We start from the raw sequence: 25,531 nt of genomic DNA, 5'->3' as shown, positions 1-25,531 counted from the left end.
GGCAGTGGCCTACAGTGAAGTTGGAGAGGGACTCTTTGTTAGGAACTGCAGTGATAGGACAAGGGGTAATGGATTCAAACTGAAGGAGGCGAAATTTAGGTTAGATATCAGGAAAAAGTTTTTTCCTGTGAGAGTGGTGAGTCACTGGCACAGGTTGCTCAGGGAGATAGTGTATGCCTCAACCCTGGTGGTGTTAAAAGCCATTTTGGATAAAGCCTTGATCTACCTGGTCTAGTGGGGAGGTGTCCCTGCCCATGGCAGGGATGGTTGGGACTAGATGATCTGTAAGGTCCATTCCAGCCCCTTAACAATCTATGAATCCTGGGGCAGCAATTTAATGCTCAGAACTCAAAAGGATTTCTAAATATTATCTACCCAAATCAAAAGAGAACATGAGCAGCTGCAAATGCTCAACTGGATTATAACTTTCTTTTGTAAAGTACCAGGGAACTTTTATTTCCTTGATTGCCATCTAGTGGAAACTGTGCGGTCTGCATTGCATCATTCCTAACAACATTTCCATTTAGGAGCTCATTGAGCTGTGCATGTGATTGCACCACTGAAAGAAGGGGCAACTGGTTGTGCATGTCTTGTGCTTTGCAAATTGCAGCAAGGGCTTGCTAGGTCAGGAGATTACACGATAAGGTGCAGAGTGGAGCAAGTGTTGCTGAGAACTTTATCTTTCACCAACTGATGTTGGTAAATGTTACTAGGAAGAGGTGAAGCATCAGGATGAAAGGGTTCAGGTCATAACCTGTCCATCTCTCAGGTCACAGGTTATTCATGATGGGCAATTAGTGTGCAAATGGCCCCGTTCCACTGGGGCAGAAACCAAACTATAGGTCAATATTAATATTTCTAAGGTGTATTTTCTTGTCTTGGGACAACTGTATTTTACAGATTAACTTTGTACTCTTTTAGAAGATAATAATTATGTTAAGATGTGTTGCTGAAACAAATGGGGTTAAAGTGGGAAAAAAACCCACCGATTTTCTCAACCCACAGTTTGAGCTGATCTGTAGATTCTGTAGGACGTTCTTTGAAAACATTTTAAAATATCAATCCAGATTCCTGAAAAGTACCAGAATAATTCATTTTGGAGTGTTCATTCATTTGGAGACACCAGAATGCTGGTTAGATTACAACCACACTGAGAGTCACATTTGGTCTGACTCTTATTCGTGTGATGTTTTTTTCTTGCTTCTTCCATGTTTTTCAAAACTTGAGTTGTTTTCCTTCAAGAAATTTATTAGATTACCCACACTCATCCCTTGAGAATGCAGCTAAGTTTCTAACATTGTTCCAGACTTCCTTATAGCAAAGTCCCACCAGCACTAAGCATTTTGTTTACCAAATTTGCATATCTATGCCACGTGCTTGTATCTTGTTCTCTCATTAACAATCATTCTCTCACTTTTCTTCTGAGAAGGACAAGACTTGTCTTGCTGCCATCCTAATGTGTTTTATGTTTTGTCCGAACCTTTCCTCAAGCAATGCATGTTATTCATGAGCCTGTGGTGATGTTGGAAAGCAACCAAAAACTCACTATTCAGTTGTCTTGAGACACTATGAGTATCAGCAACCCCTACAGAGAACTGCTGGCAATTCGCCTTCAGTATTTAAGCAAAGTGATTCCCTTTTGCCTTTAAATGAATATGTATGCCAAGAATTTCCTGAAGTTTCCCAGATAAGGTGTATAACTGGAAGCTTTTTGTAACTCTCCTTGTCACTAGACTGCATTCAGGCAAATTAAATCAATTGTTGGATTTTGCCTACTAATAAAGGAAATTTATCTTTAGAATACTTTTTTTTTAATGTTGTCTTTTTCTGTATAAAGAAAAATTCGGCCAGGAGAAAATCGAAAGTTCTTTAGAAAAATACTTGCTAATGTTTTTCCTTTCTTCTTTTGCTTATTTATAAATAAAGATATGCAGAGCCTCGAGAAGTTGCTGAGAGATGCAATAATATATGGGCAGCCTCGCACCCACAGAGCATGGAAAAAAATTCTCATCCTCGTGGAAGGCATTTACAGGTATGTTTGTGTTTTAGAAAGAGGAGTACTTTTTACCATCTATGAGGACAGAATGATAAAACAGAGTGAAGTGAATATTGACTCTGGGTATCTGAGGGAAATCTTAATGAGAGTAGAAGTTAAAATAATGTTTTGTGATCTTCTAAATGTTGATTTTCATTATGTCAGTCTGAACGCTTGATCTTGCAGCTCCAGTTAGATCCTGTATATTGTTCTGAATGTTGATTTAGCAAATCACAGTGGAATGGGAGATATACCAGGAGAGCATGACAGGTCATCATCAGCTGGTGTATATTGCCACAGATATGATAAAAGTCATGGTGCTATAGTAGGTGAGGAGTTTTGCTAAGTAAGCTGAATTTTCTGGAGTGGTTTGAATACACATGGGTAGATCAAAAGACAACTACACAGAACTAATTAAGCTCTGCATGTCCAGCTGTTGGAATCTAAAATCTCCAGCTAAACTTAGGCTAAGTGATAGCAGACCTTTCTAGCAATTAGTGCTGAATCTAATGAACCGACACTTCAACAGGAAAAACAATTGAAAGACTGGCTTTCAAACAATTGCGACACGACACTTCAACAGGAAAAACAATTGAAAGACTTTCAAACAATTGTATAGTGGCATTTCATGTAGTACTCTAGTCCCTGGAGGAATTTAAATGAGAGAAGTGCCTTTGAATCCATCAGACAATATCAGCATCAATAATACCATGAAATTAGAGAGCATCCTAGTGAGATACCTCTGGTTCACTGGTGTGGTTCACTACTGTGGTGCTTCAACAGGAAAAACAATTGAAAGACTTTCAAACAATTGTATAGTGGCATTTCATGTAGTACTCTAGTCCCTGGAGGAATTTAAATGAGAGAAGTGCCTTTGAATCCATCAGACAATATCAGCATCAATAATACCATGAAATTAGAGAGCATCCTAGTGAGATACCTCTGGTTCACTGGTGTGGTTCACTACTGTGGTGCAGGTTACACCCAACCAGAAAGATAAGCAGTCACTAGAGTTGAGCAGCAAAGCAGGGGCACCAGCCAGGCTCACCGTCTTGGGCTTCATCCTGGCAACCGCTCCAGTCAGGAGAAGGCTGATGGAGAGGCAGCCATGGGGCTTGTGGATGCACGGGGGGAGAGCCACTGGTGGGCGAGAAGCTGGAGAAGGGAGAGGTAGGGATCATGAAGAGGAGAGTAGGGCTGAAGAAGCAGGAGTTTGTACAGGAAGAGGATTTGCATGGATCTAGGCAAGATTACTGTGGCAATGGACAAGATAGGAGGAGCAGAAGGATAGTTTGGGTATCAGCGACACCTGCCCCAGAGAGAACGGAACCAGAACCGCTCATTCACAGGACATGACACGGTTTATGAAAGTGACATTAAATTCTATATATAGGGATCATATTGTGTCTTGCTGAAGTACAACTCGTCTGGATGGGCAGTTGCTTAGGCCATTTTACTGAGAAATATTAGTGCAGTTGAGCCAATTAGCTTTTTTTTGTCAGAAATCTTTTTACCTAACGTTTTCCATCTGCAAAGAGACCAAATCAGTCCTTATCTAAATACCTGTCACTCAGAGCTGAAACAGGTCAGCAGCAGATCAGCTGATCCAAAGCAGGCTGAACGTGTGCTTTCAACTAGAATAAACAGAGCAAAACTGCAAATAAACATCGCTTGGCACTACTAAAAGAAAGCTCAGATTTAAAGACTTTGATCATGCAGAAATTAAGTGGACCACCAACATGTTACTGACAAATATTCCCATTGGTGACATGGCTGGCAGAAAAAGCTCCAGCTGCTGAGCTTTGTTCACTTTTAAATCCTTCACCCTGAACATTGACCACTAGGGAGCAAGAAGGTAGACTGGTGGCACAGAAGCATAGATCAGTCCAAACAGTGGGACAAACCCACTGTCAGATATTTAACTATATTAACTATATTTCCAGATTTAGGTTTGATGTAGAGTTTTCTTTTCCTCAAGTTTTGCAGTTCATTTTCAAAGGAGATTTCATTTTCCAGAGCTCAAAGAACCTTCTGTTGGAATGCAAAATAAAAACATATTAAACCTCAGAGTACCTCACTAAAAGGGAACCATAAAGTTCCTTCAGCTCCATAAGGACTAAATAACGTTAAGACTGCTCATGCCCTGAGTGTCCACACTTCTGAAAGTCATAAAGTAAAAGAAAAACAAAGCTCAGGTCTTTAGTAGTCTTTCATTGGAAACTAGCCCTAGCAGTAGCTAGGTTGGTTGGTTAGTTGTTTTCACAGTCTAAGCAGATCAGAAATGGAAGAGTGCGTTTTGGTTGTAAAGGAAGTCTGCTCTGACTTGAGAGAATGTCACCACACCCCACCGTGCTGTGTCCCTGCCACCACTGCCAGCCTGAGGCACATGCAGCTGGGCTGTCCATACAGCTCTTCTGGGAACAGGCTCACAGGCCATGTAGTCTAGTCCAGTCAGTAGCTAAGAACACTTCATATGTAAAAGAAAAGCTGGAGAAAGACGTATTAGAAATACTCTTTTTGTGTGCATGTTGTTTCCTTTCTTGGCCCATGATTTTTCAAAGAGTAAATTTTTCCAGCCCCATATTAGCTAATGTTAGTTTTCTTGAAGATTTGCCAGATGCCAAATTAACATTCATCAAGAGGGTAGAGTGTAGTTAATGTGTTCTTCTTACAATAGTTAATACTGCTTTTTTTTCCCTTAAAGAACTTAAGTTACACTTCAGAGACAGCTAATACAAAATTTAAATAACTTGGTCAGAGCCATTCTCCAAGTTAAAATATCTTGACTTGCAAGTTTGGCTTGGCAAATTTTTACAGAAATGCTTTTTCCAGAGACACAAAAAACCCACTAATCTTTCCTTCTTTAAAAAAAATATTGTTACATGGGACACCATAGTCTTAGAATGGTGAAGTTCATGGTACGGAAAGAAATTTGCCTTCTGTTTCCATTAGGTGTATGTTAAAGTGTTTACACTGTGCATAAGCCTGGTTTTACCAGCTGGAAAAATTTGAAAAGGGTCTGAAAATCAGACTTGTGTTTGAAACCATAAGCCACAGATTTTGCTTGGTTACAACTGAAGGCAGGATTGACTCCTCGACATGGGAAGCACTCAAGCTACACATCAAATAAATAGCAATAAGTATGTTTGCTTGCTTTTTAATATCTCTATTATCTTAAAAAGAAATAAAAATCATCAGAAGTAAATGTAACTGCTAGTGAAACCTGGTTCTTAACTGAGACTAGCCTAGGAGCAGATCTATTCCATTTGCATTCCAAACTGAAGGAAACCATCTAGTCATCAATCTTCAGCATGAACAAGTTTTGGCAGTGACCAGGACACAAGTTAAACTGACTTGCTAAATCTTATTTTTATTATTTGAATTCCAGCTGATGTTTTCCTTGGCTTCTATCATTTCCAGTTCAGGATTAATCAGTTACTGTGTTCTTACATGGTTTGTGGTAGGCTTCTTCTCTCTTCCATTCATATTTACCTAAGAGTCAGATAGGTCAAGGCCCAGGGCAGGAGTTATAGGGCATCAGAAACTGATCAAAACAGATTATTTTTCTTTTTTTTCCCCTGCTTTTAATTTAATTTGGGTAGCTTCCCTTCCAGCTAAGAAAATAGGTCTCATCAGTTAGATATTGTCCAGTGCCTTTTCATGTGCATTGCAAGTTCCTTGGGATTCAATGCCAATGGCATAGGAAATTTATCAGGGTTATTTTTTATTTCCTGGGATTAAGCGACTGGACTTCCAGACAAGAATGGAGTAACATTTAATGTCTTTGGCGAGGGACCAGCATTAAAGGTTAACATTTCTATCATTTCAGTGTATGGAGTTGTGTTTGAGGGCAGTGTTGGGAGGTTTCCTTAAAATTATTGCTCTAGACTACAAAACAGAGATTGCTGTATGAATGTACAAGGTTTACAAAAGAAAAGAGTACCTAAAGTAATTGTTGAAATAGAATGCATACATCTTGGAAAAAAACAGGCCAGGAAAGGAGGGATTTTCCCAAATAAAAACTAACCTGAAAGGGGAACAGATAAACTTTTCAAATGTTGAAAGGATAATGGTAATACAGGACATGTTTAGAGATGCTGAGTGATGCAGTTATGAAGTAGATAACAGGTTGAATACCTGTAAATCAGTTTTCCTGACAGAAAAAAAAAGATTGAAACTGTGGTAATTGTTTCAAAATAAACTGGACAAACAAATCTCCATATCCTGTCAAGAGCAAGCCTGTGTTCCAAGTGAAGTGACCATCACAAGTGCACACCTCCTATCTCTCAAACCACGTCTCCACAATTCATCAGCTGCATCAGGAAGAATGTCAGTGGTTTTGTAGGAATTGAATCAAGTTTCAAACAAGTCTCAAAACTTGGGAATATCTCCACACATCTGGAAGTAGGTTCAAACTGAGTATGTACTGTCTCACGCTTTTGTGCCTGCCCACCAAACAAGGGAGATGAGGGTCAGCTGCAATCTAGAAGTTTTACATCCCTGCCACCAACCTTAAGAATTTTTGCTACAAGACAGGATGTCATACCACATAATGAGAATGTCTGGCCTGAGCAGAGCCAGCTGATATTCATCTGCATCCAGCTTTTTTTGATGTGCCCTGTGTGCTTGAGCAGATCTGGAAACAGATCAATAATTTTGTACACAATAGCTGTTTGTACACAAAGCTAAGTGACACAAGCAGACTGAGACAGAACCATTACAGCTCACTTCTGGCTCTCTGGTTTAAGCTTAGTTGACATCAATATTTACTGAAGGATTCAGTAAACTTTCCATTTGGGCTACCCAAGGGGTTATGTGAAGTGAGCTTTATCTTGAATCAGTGCCAAACAGGGTGGTGTGCATATCACGAACTGTCTGTCTCCCAGGGTCAAAAGAGAGTCCAAGAGGAGAGTGGGCAGCAAACAGCTCTCTGCCATCAGGAGGGGTGAGGCCTGTTAATGGCAACACAGAAGATATGCACATATCCAGTAGTGTTTTATCTACTCCACGGACGCTTCAAGGCCATGTTAGGATCTCTGTCAACTATTATAACATTTATGTCAGCCCAGCATCTTTCAAGAGCAGTAAATCAACACTGAAACTGAATACAGGTGTCTTGTTTTGCTAAACAGCTTAGAGTTCCAAGAGAAATCACCTATTTATATGACTAAGAAAAGTTTTCATTAAATCTTCTTAACGGTTAAATCTTGCAACAGCCGTGTTACCAGCTCTGTGTATTTTGGGATTCAGAACAAGTTTGCTCCCATTCCACAAATATGCAGCATTTTTAATTTACCATTTTTATTCTTGTCTTTTTGAAGTCAAATGCTGTCTCTCCCATCTAAATCTCCATGAGCCACTAAGCCTAATGATGTCAATGCAAATGTGGAAAAATTGTTACTGTCCTTCTCTGCCTAGCTGTTCTGCCCAAGCATTGCTGGAAGGTGGAGAGTGGCATGCCTGCTTGCCTCCCTCTGCAGAGGTCCTCCTTGGCACTCTCTGGCCATACTGCCACCCTGCAGACCAGCCAGATGAAGCTGAGAGCTGCCATCCCCAGCACATAGGATGCTGCATGCCCAAGTATACCCAATGGCTCCGTGTAATTTTTAGCTGACTAATGCTTTGACTCTGGGCTATGTGAGGACTGTGGGCTCTGCTCTTGTATTTATTAGGAAAATAGCTGTGGTGGTTCAAGTTGCTTATCCCCCAGCTGCCAAGTGCCATTTGGAAAAAGTGAGAAAGCCCAGTCTGCAGGAGCTTACAGTACAAGCCCACCCTTCTTGGCTGCAAAAGACCATGGTGCCAACATATATAGCCCCTCAGCTGCCTCTTTTATAGCTGGGCAAGACAGAAGGACAAAATTTGCCAGCAGTCACCTAAAGCCAAAAATATGCCTCCAGGCACACACAGCCAGGCTCCCTGAACCTCCCAGTATGAGCAGCACAGGCAGCCCTTGTCCATGGCTACTCCCCGATGCTGTTCCTTCAAACTAATGGAGATTTGCCTATGGGCAGGTCTCCTTCAAAACTGAAGACCAAAGAGTTTCCAAGTTTACTCAGGAGACCAAAGGATGAAGGACTAAAATTGTCAGAAATTTCCTGAATGCTAAAAGCACATCCTGCTCCTTTTGTGGTGCCAGACTTCCAGCTGCACAGCACAACTAGAGTGGCAGTAAAATAGTCTGTGAAAGCCACTGGTCCAGGATCTAAAAATTGCCACTCACTTTGTGCTTGATAGGAAGTATTTAGTATTTGAAGACCTGCTTACTAGAGCTAGTGGAAGAGAACATTTTTAACTCCTTATGAATTGAATACAGAGTGCATCTGAGCATATCCAAGCATAGCTGTTGTCATCTCACAAAGGTTTTCAAGACATAATCGTCTTCACATCAATGCTACCGATGCTTCGTCTCTATGGGATCAGAGTGCATTTCTTATTTATCTCCCTGGGCTTTCATTTTGCTATACACCTCTGTGCTATTTCACTTACTGATACAACTGCCAACAATACAGAGATTTATCATATTTTCTCATTTCTACAAATCTTAATACACCATTAATCGTAGACTTATGAAATGGTTTGGGTTGGAAGGGACCTTAAAGATCATCTAGTTCCAACCCTCCTATCATGGGCAGACACCTCCCATTAGACCAGGTTGCTCAGAGCCCCATCCAGCCTGGCCTTGAACACTGCCAGAGTTGGGGCATTTGCAATTTCTCTGGGCAACCCGTTCCAGCGCAAGTTCAGAATATTTCTTTTTCCTGTCTGTCAGTAAGAAAGTAAGAAGAAAAGGAATGGAAACTTTTTGCCTTTCAGTGACTACGTAGCAGGCTACATTTCCTAAAAAGTACATATTGGGAGCAACAATTGGCAAGAGTGGATTTGAGCTGCCTGTTCTAATCCTCAATTCTGTTCACTCTGAAGACTGGGACTGCTTAGAATTATGGCACCAGTTGTGAGTTTCACATGGCCCATCTCCTGTGTATGTTGGATCCAACTCCTCTGCACCAAAGGAATTTGCAGTAGAGATGTTACACCCAAATATTGCCACAGTAGCTAACATTGAAGTAACCAAGGATCAGACTGAATTATAGCAGTTCTTTATAATTCATTATAATATTTGTTTTGTAGTGATGAATTTTAATGTGCTGCTTTGAATGAGTATCTCCTCCTTGATTTATACCATTCCTGTTCTGGCATGTTGACAATTTGCAAATGTTAGAAGACTTTTTGACTGGTTTTGATTGCCTGAATTCTAGAATTATTTTACTGTTTTACACTCACCTGCATTTGGGAAATGGCTGCAAGTTTTCTTTGAACTGTTAATAAAAACCAATGTTCCAGAAGATCTTTCAGGGAATAAGGCAATTAATGACTATATTTTCTGCCGGTGTCTTAAAAAGAAAGAGTACAGGATTTGTTGTTCATCCCCAATTCTCTCCATTTGCAGCATGGAAGGGTCCATCGTGCGCCTGCCAGAAATAGTCTCCTTGAAGAAGAAATACAAAGCCTACCTCTACTTGGATGAAGCTCACAGCATTGGTGCAGTGGGAGCAACAGGCCGAGGAGTTGTGGAGTACTTCGGTATGAACCCTGATGATGTTGATGTATTAATGGGAACGTTCACAAAGAGCTTTGGCGCAGCTGGAGGATACATAGCTGGCAAGAAGGTAAAAGGAAGGCATCAACAATTTAACATCAAGGGAGTGGGAAGTACCGTTTTATTATGTGTGATATATTTCAGTATCTTTTTGCACAGATTGTTTTACATGAGCACTGTTCTAACGTTAGTAGCATTTTTGCCTGGATCCCAAATGCACATCAAACAGTCAGGCTTTCTTATTTTGGTCTCATGTTCACATTATGTAATTTGCTTGAGTTGGGTATTTCTGTGCCACTCTGCTGATTGTTGTTTGTCTTGGAAATGTTTAGACACGTTGTGGTTGGCTAAATATACTTCATTACATTAATTTGCATGCAGATTGCTCGTTACTTTGTTTCACATTTGTAAATAATGTGTGGAGCAATATTGAGAGATTCAAACCACAGTTTCATCTACTGATAATAAAATTCCTAAACAATTGTGGATTGACATAGTTGCATTTTTTAGGAGAAAAAGGGTTACTGAGGGCCTTTTGCAATAGTAAATTCCATGTCCTCAGTTGCTCCTCGTACATTAACAAAACAATCTCTTGCCAACAACAGATGTCAACAAAAAGTAGAGCTGAGCTTGCTTTAACTGGGGGTGTAGAAGAGAAAGCATAATCAGCACCATTGTGAAATGTCATCGGTTTTGCTGCTTGACAGAGAGATCAAGTGGTTGCTGATTATTTGCCCTTTTCATACCCAGCTGAATGTATTTCTTAAGGAGTCTGCTGAATGAGTAGGAAGCCTGTTTAGACAACCCATATGGTTGTTGTCAGGATAACATCAATAAGAGTAGCCTTAGAGTAGAATAAAAGGGCTATAAGAAAGTATAAACTGTGTATTTCTTAGTGTCTTTTTTGGGTTTGCCCCTGGACTTCTTAAACCCGGGTGTCATAATACATCAAGAGTCAATTCTCTTTGTTTCCTTGGCTTCCTGAATTTGTATCTGAAGGCTTAACTCTTACCAAAGACAATGTGGCTAATGTAACTAGAAAGTAGAGGAAGCCTAGACCTGTGAAAAGTAGTCTGAAGTAATTCATCCTCTAATCCTTTGGAGTTTTCTTAAATGAAAGCTTGTTGTTCTTTTCACGCCTGTGTGTATCACTAAGCTTTGCCTCAGGCTTCTGGGTCTTGGAAGGCTGCTCACCCATTCACCCGCTTACATTCATTTCTGCAGCCAAAAACTCATGGTGGCACTGTTTATTCTGTGTCAGCAGGGGCAGAGAAGCCTTCACAGCTGTTTTCTCGAACCCTTAGGAGTACAGTTGTAGTATACCTAACCTGTGTGAGGTTAGGTAAATCTTTCTCCTTAGCATTAGAGTTACTGCATAGACTGATAAAGTTCTTTTGGCAATAATTTGTGTTATTCTCTTTGGTTTTGGGTTTTTTTATGATGATACTTTCTTACCAAAGTCAATTTTCAAGCAGGTCTTGTCTCATCCCTTTGTCACTAACATGCATTCAGGTTTTAGTGTGGTAACTGTTACTCTGATATTTTGCACTAAGAGGTATAAGATGTTGTAACAACAGTGATCTTGATTAAGATCTGAATTCCTATAGCTTCCCTGGATTCGGGAGAGTTACTGGTGCTTTAGACATGCCTACAGTACATCTGTGCTATTTCTAGGAGCAAGATTGTGCTCTTAGTTATACAAGGAAATGTTAAAGCAACTATACCAACTCTATAGTCCCTGCCACACTGATGGAAAGTTTCAATTGAAAATTTATATGCTAATAGCCAAAGATAGATCCCAGCAAGGTTGTTTTTCCTGGGCTAGGTCATGTGACAGAGGAACTGTACCAATGTCATTGTAGGCTTTGCTTCATTCCCAGGCTGGAACTGAGCAGCATTATTTTAAGTGCAGCTGTTCATTGGTCTTGACATTATTTTGGCTCCTTCTGTCTTAGAACAGAAGCAAACATTATTCTATTCCAGACTTTTCCTTCAGCTGTAATTGCCCCAGTTATATGGTAAAGTTTTTTAAAGTATTTATACCTGCCTGATATTTCTTCAGGCCACATATTAACAGTAGCAGCCAAGAAAGCAAACTAATGGCTGGTGAAACATCCCCTCCTTTTGTACATTCTCACTTCTGCAGTAGTTTAGAGGGAGATCTGGTGTTTGGCCAGCTCAAAGCTCATCCATGCTTTGTTTTGCTTTTGTAAGGACCTTGTGGACTTTCTACGAACTCATTCTCACAGTGCTGTGTATGCCACATCAATGTGTCCACCTGTAGCAGAGCAAATCATCAGGGCAATGAAATGTCTCATGGGACTAGATGGGACAACACAAGGTAAGCCAACTTCTTTGACTTCACTCATTTCAGTTGTTACCAGAGCATCTCCTATGTGTGGACACACGCAAAATGTCATCCAGCGGCAAAGTAGTATGGTAAAGGAAAGGAAAGAAAATCAGTCTTACTGAAAAATTAATATCCAAATCACCATACTTCTAAGTGCTATCGACTCTATTTCTTTTTCCATGCTCATCCATATGCAGCAGGGATGGAAATAGTCTGGAATTCTGGCTTTACAGCTGCCAGCCCACCCTGCTTTGCAGCAACAAATAGAAATGCATTAATTGCCCTTTGAGTATGTTGTCTGCCTTTGTTGGGGGGTTCATAAGGATGTGACTTCATTTATGGGCTAGGTGCTGTCAGTTTAGCTTTGTAAGTGTGATCCTTCAAAATGGCAAACAACTCAAGTGTGGTGCAGAATTTCAGAGCAGGTATTGTATGTTAAATAGTAGTACGAGAAGATGATTATAACATCTGCCTCTCTCATGCATCAATTATGGTGTCCTGAAGGTAGTTTTGAAGTACATTTTGTCTCAACAGAATTGACTACTTGGTGTCTTTATGAAAAATTAGGTTTGTTTCTACTCTCCTGAAGTTGCAGATGGAGCTACTGTCCAATCAATCCTCTGTGTAACATACTTTCTAAACAACAAGCAACCAAACAACTGTGACATATCTATCCGTACTGCTTCAAAGTGTTGCTGAGGCATATTCAGATGTATTCTAGGACTTAAATCCCAATATGGAGAAAAACTGATGGGTTTTAAAATTAGGTTTGTTTCTACTCTCCTGAAGTTGCAGATGGAGCTACTGTCCAATCAATCCTCTGTGTAACATACTTTCTAAACAACAAGCAACCAAACAACTGTGACATATCTATCCGTACTGCTTCAAAGTGTTGCTGAGGCATATTCAGATGTATTCTAGGACTTAAATCCCAATATGGAGAAAAACTGATGGGTTTTGAATTTGTATAGTTCAGGAATGTATGCCTGAGAGTCATGTTATAGTGTAATATGCATTGAAGATACAGATTCTGCTCTTAATTGCAATCACACTTATACTGGTCCAGAAGCACTGTGCTGTGCTATTTTCTCTTACTTTGTCTGAGACTAACAGAGTTAATTCTGTATTAGTCCTCTCCCCACCCCAGATAGGACTGGGGTAAGGTGGGAATGAAAAAGTAAAAAGGGTAGGTAAGAGCAGGTAAGATACTGTTCTGCACTATTCTGTTGCAGTGCCCTAGAGGGCAGTTTCAAGCTACAACAGACAGACGCGAATCTATTAAGACTTTTATCACAGCACTTCAGTGAGGCCAGAATTTGCAAGACCCCAGAGTACAGAAGGAGGGATAGAGAATCCAATCCCAGTGGCTGTCCCGGATGACTGTCCAGCCATGCTGCTTCCTGCCCTGGTGCCTGCCGTGAGAGGGCGGTCTGACACTGAGCCTTCCCAAGAGTTAAAGACTTAAGGTGCTCAGAGATGCTGCATGTAAAACATGAAACATGCAGAGCATTTCCAAGCCTTCAAAGTCTGTTAAAAATGCTCTTCAGCTAGCATGATTCTGCATGCAGTTTGGTGCAGGGTAATAGGAGAACTTGGTTCAAGACAGTCTTTTAAGGTGTGTATATATCTTAGGGCTAAGAGTTTGAAACATTTTCTCTTCCAGAAGCATTGTTGTTTAATGACAGAGTTTTTGTCTTTCTCCACAAAATAGGAGTTTATTACATCTTCTGCAAATCCTTTATGAAATAAATTAGTGTTTTGTCAGTTTTTTAAAAATTATCTTGCAATATGAAATGCAAATGAGGAGAAAAACAAATGAATAAATCATATATCACAACTTAGAGCATTGCACAAAGGCTAGCAAACTGGCTATGATGTGTAAAAAAGTTTCTTGTCCTTCTGAGCCAGACTCATTATTTTAGTCTATTGGTTTTTCTTTCATGTGGGCCTCCCTTCATTAGGCTGTCTTGTGGACTACAAAAAAGAACCACAACCCAAAACACAGGAAAAAATGCTATGCTGGACCACACTACAATGCTGCTTTGCCATCAGAGAGAAGAAGGTCATGGCTTAGAAAGGAGGGGGAACAGAAGGGAGAAAGCATTCTCTTCTTAGATATTTTTTATTCCAAGGACAACAGTGACCTTGGCAGAGTTCTTTTGGTCTGCCATCATAGAAAATAGTGATCCTACACGTGAGTCATACTTGTGAGAGCATGAGCTATATAGCAGGGACACCTGACAGAGAAGTTTTAGGTGAACCAAAGTTGCTGCAGGGTGGTATAGACCATTTGTTCTCTGGAAGCCTGTTGAATCCATAGAAGAAGTTTATTTTGCAAGTTATTTCAAATGGCATTCTCTTCCTACAGGCTGATTGGGGAATCCATTATAAGATGTCCACTGATGGCTTGTCCTCCCAAGATCATTTCTGTAGGGGAAAAAATACTGGGAATGTTTTGAAAAATAATTAAATTGGAGTTTGCTAAAATGTTCCATGTGAACTAGAGGGTGCTTGTTGAAAAGAGTGTGAAATAAGGGCATGACAAATGTATTAACCCAGCATGTTCTTACACCTCAGCTTCATGACTGACTCCTTGGCAGATCAGTAGAAAGCTAAAAGAAGGATGTCTGATTTGGTCACTTAAATTACTGCTTGGAAAAATCTTTATTTGTTAGTACTTCACACAGCCTGTTACATTTTCTCAGATATCATGCTTTCACATTCCCATCAATTTTGTGCTAGTTATTCTCCACTAATTTTTTAAGCAGCACATCTAGAAAAGAGTAGCATAGGTGACATTGTATCTGAGATAATGCCTGAAGCCAGAAATTCAACAGTACTTGTGTTTATCCCGGTGCGTATACAATTGATTGATCTTCCATATTTTGTTCCTGTATTTTCAATCAGTGTGAATATGGTAGCTTGTTTGGAAAAAGAATCAGGATGTACATTTCCAGGATAGGATCAGTGTACTGAATGCATATCAATAGATGTTTATGGGCACAGGGGTTACAGCTTCATTGCAAGGAAGGAATAGGTTAGCACTTTAAAAATACTTCTGTGAAGCCTAAACTGTTTAGCTGGAAATTACCTGCAGCGGGTACCTGTTTCAGGATACAATAGATAAGTGTGTAGGTATGTTCCCATATCAATATTTTTTATATTTGTGAGATACTAATGTCATTATAATGTGACTGGGAGGATACTGCAGAGCCCACAGCCAGCTATTACAGCTTCCTCCTTTTGCCACGTTTTCTGAGGTGACTTTAGAAAATGAAGGACAAGAAATTCTGAATTAGGAGAAGGTAGTAGCTCCCTCAAAACTGATATACTCCGTTCCTGAGTGGGAAAGACAAATAGCTTGAGGCCACTATGATCAAGTCCTTTGTTTCTAGAGTGACTTGTATCCAAAGAGTTAGAAACTGGCTACAGAAAATGCAAATGTATTTCCATTTTCATGTGAAACCAAAGCTTTAGTAGAGTACAAGTTCTGCTGTTTTTTCAGCGCCATGTTTTACAGGACTCTGAAAATCAATGGCCTGTAGAGCAAGACCATTACGTCATAAAAACAATGATAGTCCCTATAATAGAGTTGTTCAAAAGTGTATGACCTTCTGGCAGCTGTATTTCCTTTAGTAATGTCATGAGCCAGCAAGTTCCATGATGCAGTTCATATAGTCCAATTTTTTTAAAAAATCATTTTATCCCTCTTAAACCTTTGTGGCCTTTTCATCTCAAATGCATCTCTGCTCACTTATTAGGAAATATGGGAAGCAGAAGTTCCCATGGCACTTACGCTTTACAATTCATAATATAGATATTCTTCATGTGCTCTCCTTGTGGCTTCTCATTACACCACAGGAGATACCTCAGGCAACTCAGCAGCTGCCTTAGTGGTTTTATCCCTATGATGAGACTGTACACTTGCATGCAAGACAACCCCTTCAGCTGTGACCTCTGACCTCTTTTCTTCCCCCTTTCTGCATGAGAATACTAAAAGTATATTTTTGCACTTAAATTTGATAGGTAAAAGATAGAACTACTAGGCAGACATAGTTAAGACTGCTAGAAAATCCAAAGCAATTTTCTTGATAACTAATAATAGATTACAGTGGTGTAAAAAGCAAACTTCAGTATTTGCAAAGGCTTCATTGTTCTGTTTAATGCATGGCAAACAATAATTCACCAACAGCAATGGGTATTTTTCATATGTTTTTATGGGATGCTGAAAAATGTAAAACCCTGTGCTCTGGAATCTACTGTTTTTGTTATGTTAAAAGATAATCCCTGAGGTTGTTTAGATAGAAAGTGTTTCTTTAAAATATTAATTTATGTTGCCATTTATGCTGATTGGTTTATCTTTTTGCAACTGCTAGTTTTCATTTTTGTGTTTAGCGAACTTTGAGTTCTTACACTTGAGCTCATTCAGATTGTGAGAAGCAGCAGAATGCTGCTTTCTGTTTAGGTTTGGCATTAAAAAGAATGTTTTTTAAAGGTTCCTTTTTAAAACATTTCCGTCTGCCTTAGATTTTTGTATAACTAGAGGACCAACTCCTTAAAATGCTGGGCTTCCAACATTTCCCACTGCTTTGTGTGTTCAGCAGTCCTTTGAAAACATTAGCTTTGCTTTGTCCTCTGTACATTCAGAAAACTTAGTTCCATGTAACTACGGCCTGGCTTGTGCCCTTTCCCTTATGCCAGCATTAGTGTTCATGCAGCCATGCAATGAACTGAATCAGAGAACTGATCTAGCTGAAAAATAACCAACCCTCCCACATATGGTTAGCCTACAGCCAAACTGGTTCCCTGAGCCAATCTGCCATATGGCTATATGAATCCCAGTGCCAGGACTTGAGCAGCTGGAGCTGAGAGAAGTGATCCCTTTTGCAAGAAAATAAATCTATGCCAGACTGAACTGATCATGAAACTATTGCTGTAAGCTTTAAATCTACAAGTGACTTATTGATGGACCCCTTGAACCTGCTCAAAACATTTTGCAGAATCAGTCATGTTAAAGTCTATCCCTTCCAAATTCTCATTTTGCTGCTTCATTCTGAGGTGATTGCTTCTTCAGGTCCTCTGCAAGGAGAATGATTTCAAGTTAATATTCCCAGTAAGTATATGCTTACACTTAAAGCCCTTAAGCGAATTCATTCTCTGATTGCACAGCACTGGTTCCATCACTAGGGTTCTGTGCTGGTTTTGGCTGGGATGGAGTTAGCTTTCTTCACAGTGGCTAGTTTTGGATTTGTTCTGAACACAAGGTTGATAATACAGAGATGTTCTTGTTATTGCTGAGCAGAGTTTACACAGAGCCAAGGCTTTTTCTGTTTCCCGTATTGCCAGGCTGGCAAGGAAGTTGGGGGTGCATGGAAAGCTAGGAGGAGACACAGCTGGGACAGGTGACCCAAACTGACCAAAGGGATATTCCATACCATATGACATCATGCTCAGTATATAAAGGGGGAGGTAGAAGAAAGAAAGGTGGGACATTTGGAATGATGGATTTGTCTTCCCAAGGAACTGTTATGTGTGATGGGCCCTGCTCTCCTGGAGATGGCTAAACACCTCCTGATCATGGGAAGCAGTGATTTTCTTGTTTTGCTTTGCTTGTGTGTGCAGCTTTTGCTTTCTCTATTAATCTGTCTTTATCTCAACCCATGAGTTTTTCTAGCTTTTACCCTTCTGATTGTCTCCCCAGACCTGCTGGTGGGGGAATAAGTGAGCCTCTGAGTGGTGTTTGGTGGCTGACTGGGGTCAAACCATGACAGGTTCCCAGTCACCACAATGGTGAAGATGCCAGTGATGATAATAAGCTGTCACAATTATTATTTGTCTAAGGTGAACATTACAGATGTTCTCCCAGCAGTGGGTGATGAAACAGAGCTAAATTCTGACATCTTTACTCAGAATGAGTGAGACACATTGTTCCAGTGGAGCCACCTGTCATGCAATCTACCTCCCAAAAGAAGTATCCATGGAGGGTTGTTTGGTCTGAATAAGCAGAGCCTTTGGAGTAATACTGTTTGCAGTGATTTGCAAGAGCTCTGAGGATTGATCAAACTCTGCCTCATTTGGAGTCATTTTTTCCATATTCAAAGTTAAACCAACGCTGTAGTCCTCTAGCAGACCCCACCCATGGATAGGTGTCCCCTGTATCCTCAAACAAGTATTAACTGCAGGCAGAGGAGGGATGTCATCAAACTTGGCTGTGACCTGCAGCCTGACCACCAGCAATGAAGGCTATGCTTTCACCAGGGACAGCAGCACACAACTCCATGGCATAGTTCCCTTTTAAGGGTGCCTTTGCTGTTCAGATATAGCATGAGGATCCCTCCTCTGTTCCAGATGTTGCTTGCACTGTGGAGCCCAATGAATCCAGCACTGTTATCAGCCTGAGGGAGCACAAAGGAGAGAATTCCCTTCCCTAACAGCATTGAGATCCCTGGCACTTGAGAAACACCTAATGTGATGCAGATGGAACGTGCTGTGCACTGGCTGGCTTTCAACAGTGGGACGGACCTGCCTGGTGATTAATCACCTGTGCTGGGAGTAAATAAGGCTCAGCCAAGACTGGCTGCTCTGTCCCCACTTTTATGTGGGACACTGAATGCTTATATTCTATATCAGAGTATAGATAAGGTGCTGAGTAGGCAGAGCTGACTCATTTGAGAAAAGAGGTAAAAATTACAGAATCTGTACAATTTCCCTCCTTTCTGCTTCAGCTGAAATTGCCACTTTTTCTTCCCTTAATCTGCTCTGGAAAGTGTTTTGCAGCAGTTCAGTTAAAATCGGCCTGACTAAATAAGTCCTTAAGGGCTTATTTAGCAGCTGAATTAAGATGAAATTACTAGGTTTCTACTTAGCATTAGACTGTAGAAAAAATGTCTTCACTTCTCCCCAGTTCATAGCAAAGTTATTTTTTATGAAGATTGTTTTATCTGAGAACATATTTCCTTTAGGCACCCTAGTTTTATAGCATTCTATTTGTGATTTCATGCACATGAAGGTACATGTGTGTTACTCTTATAATGGAATCAGAGGAAAAAGTGAAACTGTCCATCTGCAATAGTTTAGTGGGGAAGAGCTATTGTTTTCCAGTTTTTTTCAGCCTATGAAAGTCTGCTTTTTTACTATCTAGTTTTTAGTAGAGAAGGGCAGGGAGTAGAGTTCTCCATCCAAGGAACAGAGATTGAAGAGACATGCTAGCACCAGTATGAAAAAGTTCAATTGTATAACTAATTATTTAGAAAGATCCTATGAAACAACATCTGGAGAAGATTGAAGCAGGTGAATTTGGGACTTGAAGAGTCCACAGCATGCCAAAAAACAGTACGGTGTGGGATTATCTTTACTGGAATGGGTTCAGGAAAAACAGTTCTTCTTCAATTAAAATACACCTGAGATCTTGATATGAAAGGCTACAGGTTGCTTATTGCTCTTTTCAATATACTGAGTTAGAATTTCCAAGGGCAGAAGCCTCCAGGAAGAGTTCAAAGGTAGAATGTTTGTGCAGGAATTGAATGCAGACAGCTTCTCTGCTTATTAACATCTTGCAGGAGTGAAAAGCAGACATCTCTGGAAGAGGAAAACAAACTTTTGTTTCAGAGAGCTGATAGTTTTACTGCCTCTTTCACTGCCAGGATAAGATCCTCAGCTGGCATGAACAGCAAAGCTCTACTGAAGCGCATGGAGCTGTGCCAGGTAGAGCTGGTCTGAGATCAGGCCCTGGGACGTGTAGTCAGGATGTAGTCAGGATGCCTTCCTGCTGTCAGATGCCAGAGCAGCTCCTCCCCAAAAGCATGTGACAAAGCTTCTACCACATCTGTTACTCCAAGAGGCTCTCTCAAAAAGCTTTTTCCTTCAAAGAAATTACAAGCAAGCCACTATCTTTTATCATTTCTGTCTCTCTTGCCTTCTCTTTGTATTTTTCCGTCAACTAAGCCATATTAATTTTGAGCTATAAAGCTTTCTAAAAGCTTGCAGAAATTAATGAGCTAAAGTTGGCAGTATGCAATGATGCGTGTCAAATAAAAATATACTCAGCATTTTTTCCCAGAATTGCCAACACCTTAGGACTTTGCAGTAAACCAAATACTTTTAAAGTAGTGCAACAAATGTAAACTCTAAATTTGCCAGCAGTAGGTGGATTGCAGATGCAGTAAATCTGGTTTTCTCATACCAGGCAATTAGTCTTGTATTTAAAGCAAAAAAAAATCCCAATACACTGGCTGTGTATGTTCCAAGCAGTGTGAAGATAACTTGGGAAATTTGAGAATTGTTTAGCATTCACTTTTCTCTCTCTTCCTTCTTAATTCAGCTAATAAGAAGATGTAGAGCTCTTAATAAGGTCGTTCTCAGCCATAGCTGAAAACTGGAGCACTAGTGGGCTTAGTTTTAAACAGTGAAGGGTTGTATTTCCCTGTCCAAGCTATTTTCTCCAGTCTTATGCTGTGTTGTCATTCACATGTTTTATTGAATATAACTCTCTGGATATCCTGCATGCTGTGTTGTAAGCTCTTTGCATAGACTGTAAATCCTCAAGGATTTTGCAAACTAAGATTTTTGTAACACATATATTTACTGGCTTAGGACCTGATCCTCTAATTAGTACCATACAGGTAAGTTCTTACACCCATATCCTTTTAGCTCAAGGGTCTGCTCTGCAGATTTTTACTCAATAAATAATAAAGGATGCAAGATCACAGCCTCAGGAATCAAAGAAAATAGTTTTTGTATGTGTTTTCTTCAGTTAAACATACCACAGTGAATTTGACTAAGATCTGATTCTAAACTGAATTCATCGCTCTTAATCTGCAGTGTAGGGGGAAAATTGAGCCAATGAGACCAAAATAAACATTTTGCTCAGATCTGCCTCCTTATCTGACATTGGAAGGTCCCATAAAGGAATGAAAAGGAGCGTTGAAATACAGCTACAAACTTTAAGGTTTTTATTGCTCTTATCAGGACAGCATATAAGATTGTGTATATGATGTGTGTCTGTGGTCTTTGACCACAAAACTTGAGAAAGGAAAGTGTTGACACTTGGTAAAGAAATAGGTTCCTCCCAGCCACCCACCCACAAATACAGTGTGTGTAGCAATCATCTCCTAATGTGCTTTTTTCCCCTCCAGATATATGAGTGCTCTGATCTTTTATTTGGCGCTTTAATGCATCCCTGCAAACGAAATTAGTATTCTGGGATGTTGCTAAAACATTCAAGTGGCTCTTTTGCATCAGCACTGGCTGGCTTGAAATGAGCTCCATAGGGAGTCTCGAAAGAGGATCCATCCCATCACAAACTGGTTGAGGATATAGATTTAGCAAGGGGAGACTGGAAAAGGAAAAGGTATTTGACTTTTGGGGGATTGCCTGAACCTCCTCTTTCAGGTCTAACATTTTCTTTGCTGGATTCCCCCTCTTTGGAGTCTAAATTTCTGGTACTGAAATTAAATAGAGACAACTGATCAACTCTGGGCCCTGCACATGTGGTTTGATAAACAGCAAACAGCCTGGAATCTTGCATGGCTGACACTGGCTTTCCAGCTTTGTGGTAAGCAGCTGAATAGAAAGGAGAAGGCAGCAAGTCTTACACTGCGCTCGCCAAGAACATCTGCATTTATGAAAACTTTCCCTAATTGAAAATCTATTAGTTTCAAATGCTCTCCAACTGAGAGGTTGGAAACTAGCTCAGGGGCTGCTAAGATAGCAAGAAACAGCAGTGGGTGTGAGTCCCCAGTTCAGGTTACTCCCCCAACCCTCCTCCTTGTAATTTGGGCGTTGAGGAGGTGCTAATAACATCTCTACAAATTCTAACAAGGGAAAAAGTCTCTCTTTAGACTCCAACCACATTATTCTGCAGTTCTTTAACTCCCTTTCCTTGCAATCTCCCCTGCCCCCATTTCTCCTTCTCCTCAGTATTTCCTCCTGTTTCTTTGAGATCTACTACACCAAAAATATTTTTGGAAATACCACAGACTATTGTTTTTATTAGTGACTGGAAAGCTTTGTAGTAGGATGCTTTTGTGTTTCATTTGTTTTCCTTGCTCTGGCACAGCTGTTTTTGTTTTAAGCAGCATTAGAGAGATGGTTAAACTATTTGTGGCCTTTTCTAACCCGGCAGATCTCTTCCACTGAATGCTTTAAACTGAATGACTGAGACTGTAACTAACAGGTTGTCTGCGTGGGCAGTTTTGTGCATAAAGTTACAAATGCACTGGTTTTATGAGATGTTTTAATTTGTTCGAGCAAAACACTGATCACTGTGAAGCAAGTCCCAGTTTTCCTATAAATTTCCCAGCCAGAACATTGACAGAACCTTGACTCGGGAAGATACAGAACAGATGAAGCAGTAGATCTTGTTCAAACCTGCACACGTTCAGAAATGATTAATGGAAAAGAGGTTTATGTAGGTGTAGTGATCTCCACCTCAGCCAAGAGGGAAAAAGAAGAAAAGCCAGAGCAGGTGGTGGGGCAGAATGCGGTCTGAAGACAAATCTGCTGAAGGTGACATGTAGCAACTACAAATGCCTAACTGGCCACTATGATTACATGCAGCAAGATGGGCAATTAGGAAACAGGCATACAGTCAGAGAAGGGTGACAGCAGAAAGTAGTAAATGAAGAATGACGTGGAAAAAAAGCAAAGTAAATGGAGAATGAAAACGTAATACATCTGTACAAAAACACCTTAAAAGCAGAGGGAAAAGAGGAAATGAGTTGTACTAGAGGGCTCAGTGCTCATGTCTGGCGACATAATGTAAGTGATATTCAAAGTATGGCTGATGAATAGCAGGAAAATGAAAGTTAAGAGCGTAACCATGTCCTGCTAAATCCCGGTCTTCCCACATGTTCCCACCAGTTCTGCAGGGCAGACACAAGCTGCTGCACAGTGATTAGGCTTAGAGACTCAATCTCTTCAAGAGTGGTTTGGCAGTTTTCTTTCTGGTGAGGTCAGGCAGATGACAGACCTGGCTTGATTTGCCATGTGGCATTGTCAACCCAGGACTGGTACTGGCAAATCATGTGGGTATGGGGGAGGTGGCACCACCCCTGTCAGCACCTCACAGCATTGGAAAAGCAACACATATGTCAGCTCACTTATGAAATATGATACAGGTGGAGAGGTGAAAGTACATACTGTATCTCCCACCTACAGTGCTGTAGAGTGTGGCTCTCTCCTTTTTATGCAATGGGTGGGGAAGCCACTACACTTGTCAGAAACTGCTTCCTTACTGACACTGAAAAAAATAAGGCTGAGATGACTTTTCATGCACATTTTTTCCTTGCTGATTTTTGTCTTTTTAATTCATTAAAAATAATTGTTTCCAACTCTCCTGTCAGCTTTGCTGGGGGACACATCAGTGAATTCATGACTAAATGAGGCCAGGGACAATGCAGCAAACAATTCTTGTGTCTGGAAGTCTAGAATGACCAAAATCTGTTGTCAGATGATGATATCGAAGCAATAATAGCAAGATAAGAGGACAGAGAAACTGAGCAGAGCTCAGTAAGGGATTGCCTATGTAGCTGCATATTAGAACAACTGGAGTTAAGCTGAAGGTTGTTATCAAATCACAGAAGATCAGACCTTGTATAATAACAGTTTATCACATGCTTTTCCTCTGTCTAAATACTGCAGAAAAAGCATCAGCTTGAGCTGACCCAAAATGCAGTATTTTCTACTTTCAGCTTTATTACAGTCACAGAACAAAAATTTTTAAGCAATTTTTATGCACAAAACTATCTTAGATATAAGAGGACCCCTGTGGAACAATGTGAATGAGAAAAGATATGCATATACTGGCTTCTGTATCAACATCTGTAGACATTGGTTACTCACCTTCATAGTCAATTTTGTTGAGAAGGAATATATTCTATTTACATGACCTGCATGCACAGAGACACATGACTACTTCTCTGCAGCTGTGTGTTATCCAAGAGGCTTTATTCAGCACAATGGAGTACAGGGATTTGTTCACCTGCCTATCCCCAGGCAGGGACTGCAGTTTCTGCAGATGGAAAGGCACCTCACAAGTACAAGAGTATCAGTTGTCCTTCCTACAATGCCATAATAATCAATGTAGTTAGATTTAGTTCATTTCATGTTTTACTTCTCAAATAACAGCATATACATTTTGGCCAAATTGTTACCTACAGCCCTGTTTCTTGCCTGTGACTCAAATTATGATCTTTGCACTGAGTGTTCTTCTGGCTGACTCATTTCAGGGCTCCAAAGAGTGCGCCAGCTGGGGAAAAACACAAGATACTTCAGGCGAAAACTGCATGAAATGGGCTTCATCATTTATGGCAATGATGATTCTCCTGTTGTCCCCTTGCTCCTTTATATGCCTGGTAAGATAGGGTAAGTACTGAAAAAAAACCTGTCAGCAAAACAAATACTATTCAATATCATAGGTTATTTGGTATACACTGTGGAAAATGTAGCTCTGTGGGGTATATGCCTCCCAGGAGAAACATGCGCTTTTAGGTGAATTTAGTACATTTGTAACGTTCAGTTCTGCTCTCTTTTTTTTTTTTTTTTAGCCCTTTTCTCTTTTTAAATTTGGCAGTAGACTTAATTTTAAGCTGTTCCAGTATTCAGAATTTTAAAATTTTTCTCTTAGCCTTTTTTAACTTGATCTGGAATAATACTTTTGATAACATTTTGAATCTGGATTTTTTTTAAAAAATTTTGTCATTATTAAATGTGTTGATAACATTTTGAATCTGGATTTTTTTAAAAAAAATTTTGTCATTATTAAATGAGACACATTGATGTATGAATGGTTTTGGATGGACGTTCTTTTTCCCCATATGGTCTTTGAATGGTCTTTTCACGTTTTACCATTCAGTTCTTCTCAAGCAGCACTTGTGCACACAGACCAGAAGTCAGTAGTAGTATAAAGTGAGGGTTGAGCTGTAGGAAGTATTTGCAAGTAGCTTAGGGTGGCTGTGTGCTCTATGTCTCGTACATACCACACAAAAGCTTCCTAACTGACAGAGTAATTGTGAGAGCAAATAAACCATCACACAGGTTGTTTTATTGCTGTTGATGTACCAAGCTCTTATACCTTCCAGGAGCTCAGCCTCTGCCTTGCTTAGGGACTGTGAATGCCCTGGTGTTTTGATTTGCACTCAAAGCTTTTCATTGACATAAGTGAATCATGTCTATCCTGCAGTGCTCTCTCTGCCATCACACTTGTAGGGTTTGACATGCACTTGTCTTCATGAGCTGCTAAGCAGCAAAGAATCTCACTCCTACTGGTAAAAGTTCTGGCTCTTATGGAAATCAGTGGGAATATTACCATCCGCTTCTACTGCAGACAGGATTTTACCTATTGTTTTCTTATACATGTTTTCTCTCTGTGGTCAGTTTATTGGAGACATTTTACTTTCGGTTTTTTTCTTCTACTTCTCTCCTTAGGGCTTTTGCAAGACGCATGTTAGAAAAAAATATCGGGGTGGTCGTGGTTGGGTTTCCAGCTACTCCTATCACAGAATCCAGGGCTCGGTTCTGCGTGTCGGCGGCACATACACGGGAGATG

The 25,531-nt window shown here is 40.3% G+C and overlaps 1 protein-coding gene across 1 annotated transcript in view; it reads left to right on the top strand.

Moving 5' to 3' along the window:
- SPTLC3 (serine palmitoyltransferase, long chain base subunit 3) overlaps window positions 1-25,531 on the top strand; it is an 83,023-nt gene that overhangs the window by 54,831 nt on the left and 2,661 nt on the right. Inside the window, exons 7-11 of the mRNA XM_009073432.1 lie at window positions 1,927-2,032; window positions 9,486-9,705; window positions 11,850-11,976; window positions 24,213-24,348; window positions 25,411-25,531. The exon at window positions 25,411-25,531 is cut by the window's right edge and continues 4 nt beyond it. Coding sequence (XP_009071680.1) covers window positions 1,927-2,032; window positions 9,486-9,705; window positions 11,850-11,976; window positions 24,213-24,348; window positions 25,411-25,531 — 710 coding nt within the window. The remainder of the gene's footprint in view (window positions 1-1,926; window positions 2,033-9,485; window positions 9,706-11,849; window positions 11,977-24,212; window positions 24,349-25,410) is intronic.

The sequence above is a fragment of the Acanthisitta chloris genome, unplaced genomic scaffold, assembly GCF_000695815.1.
Source record: "Acanthisitta chloris isolate BGI_N310 unplaced genomic scaffold, ASM69581v1 scaffold5894, whole genome shotgun sequence".
NCBI classification, from domain to species: domain Eukaryota; kingdom Metazoa; phylum Chordata; class Aves; order Passeriformes; family Acanthisittidae; genus Acanthisitta; species Acanthisitta chloris.
The sequence above is the reverse complement of the archived record's forward strand: the minus strand, read 5'-3'. Positions and strand labels throughout refer to the sequence as shown.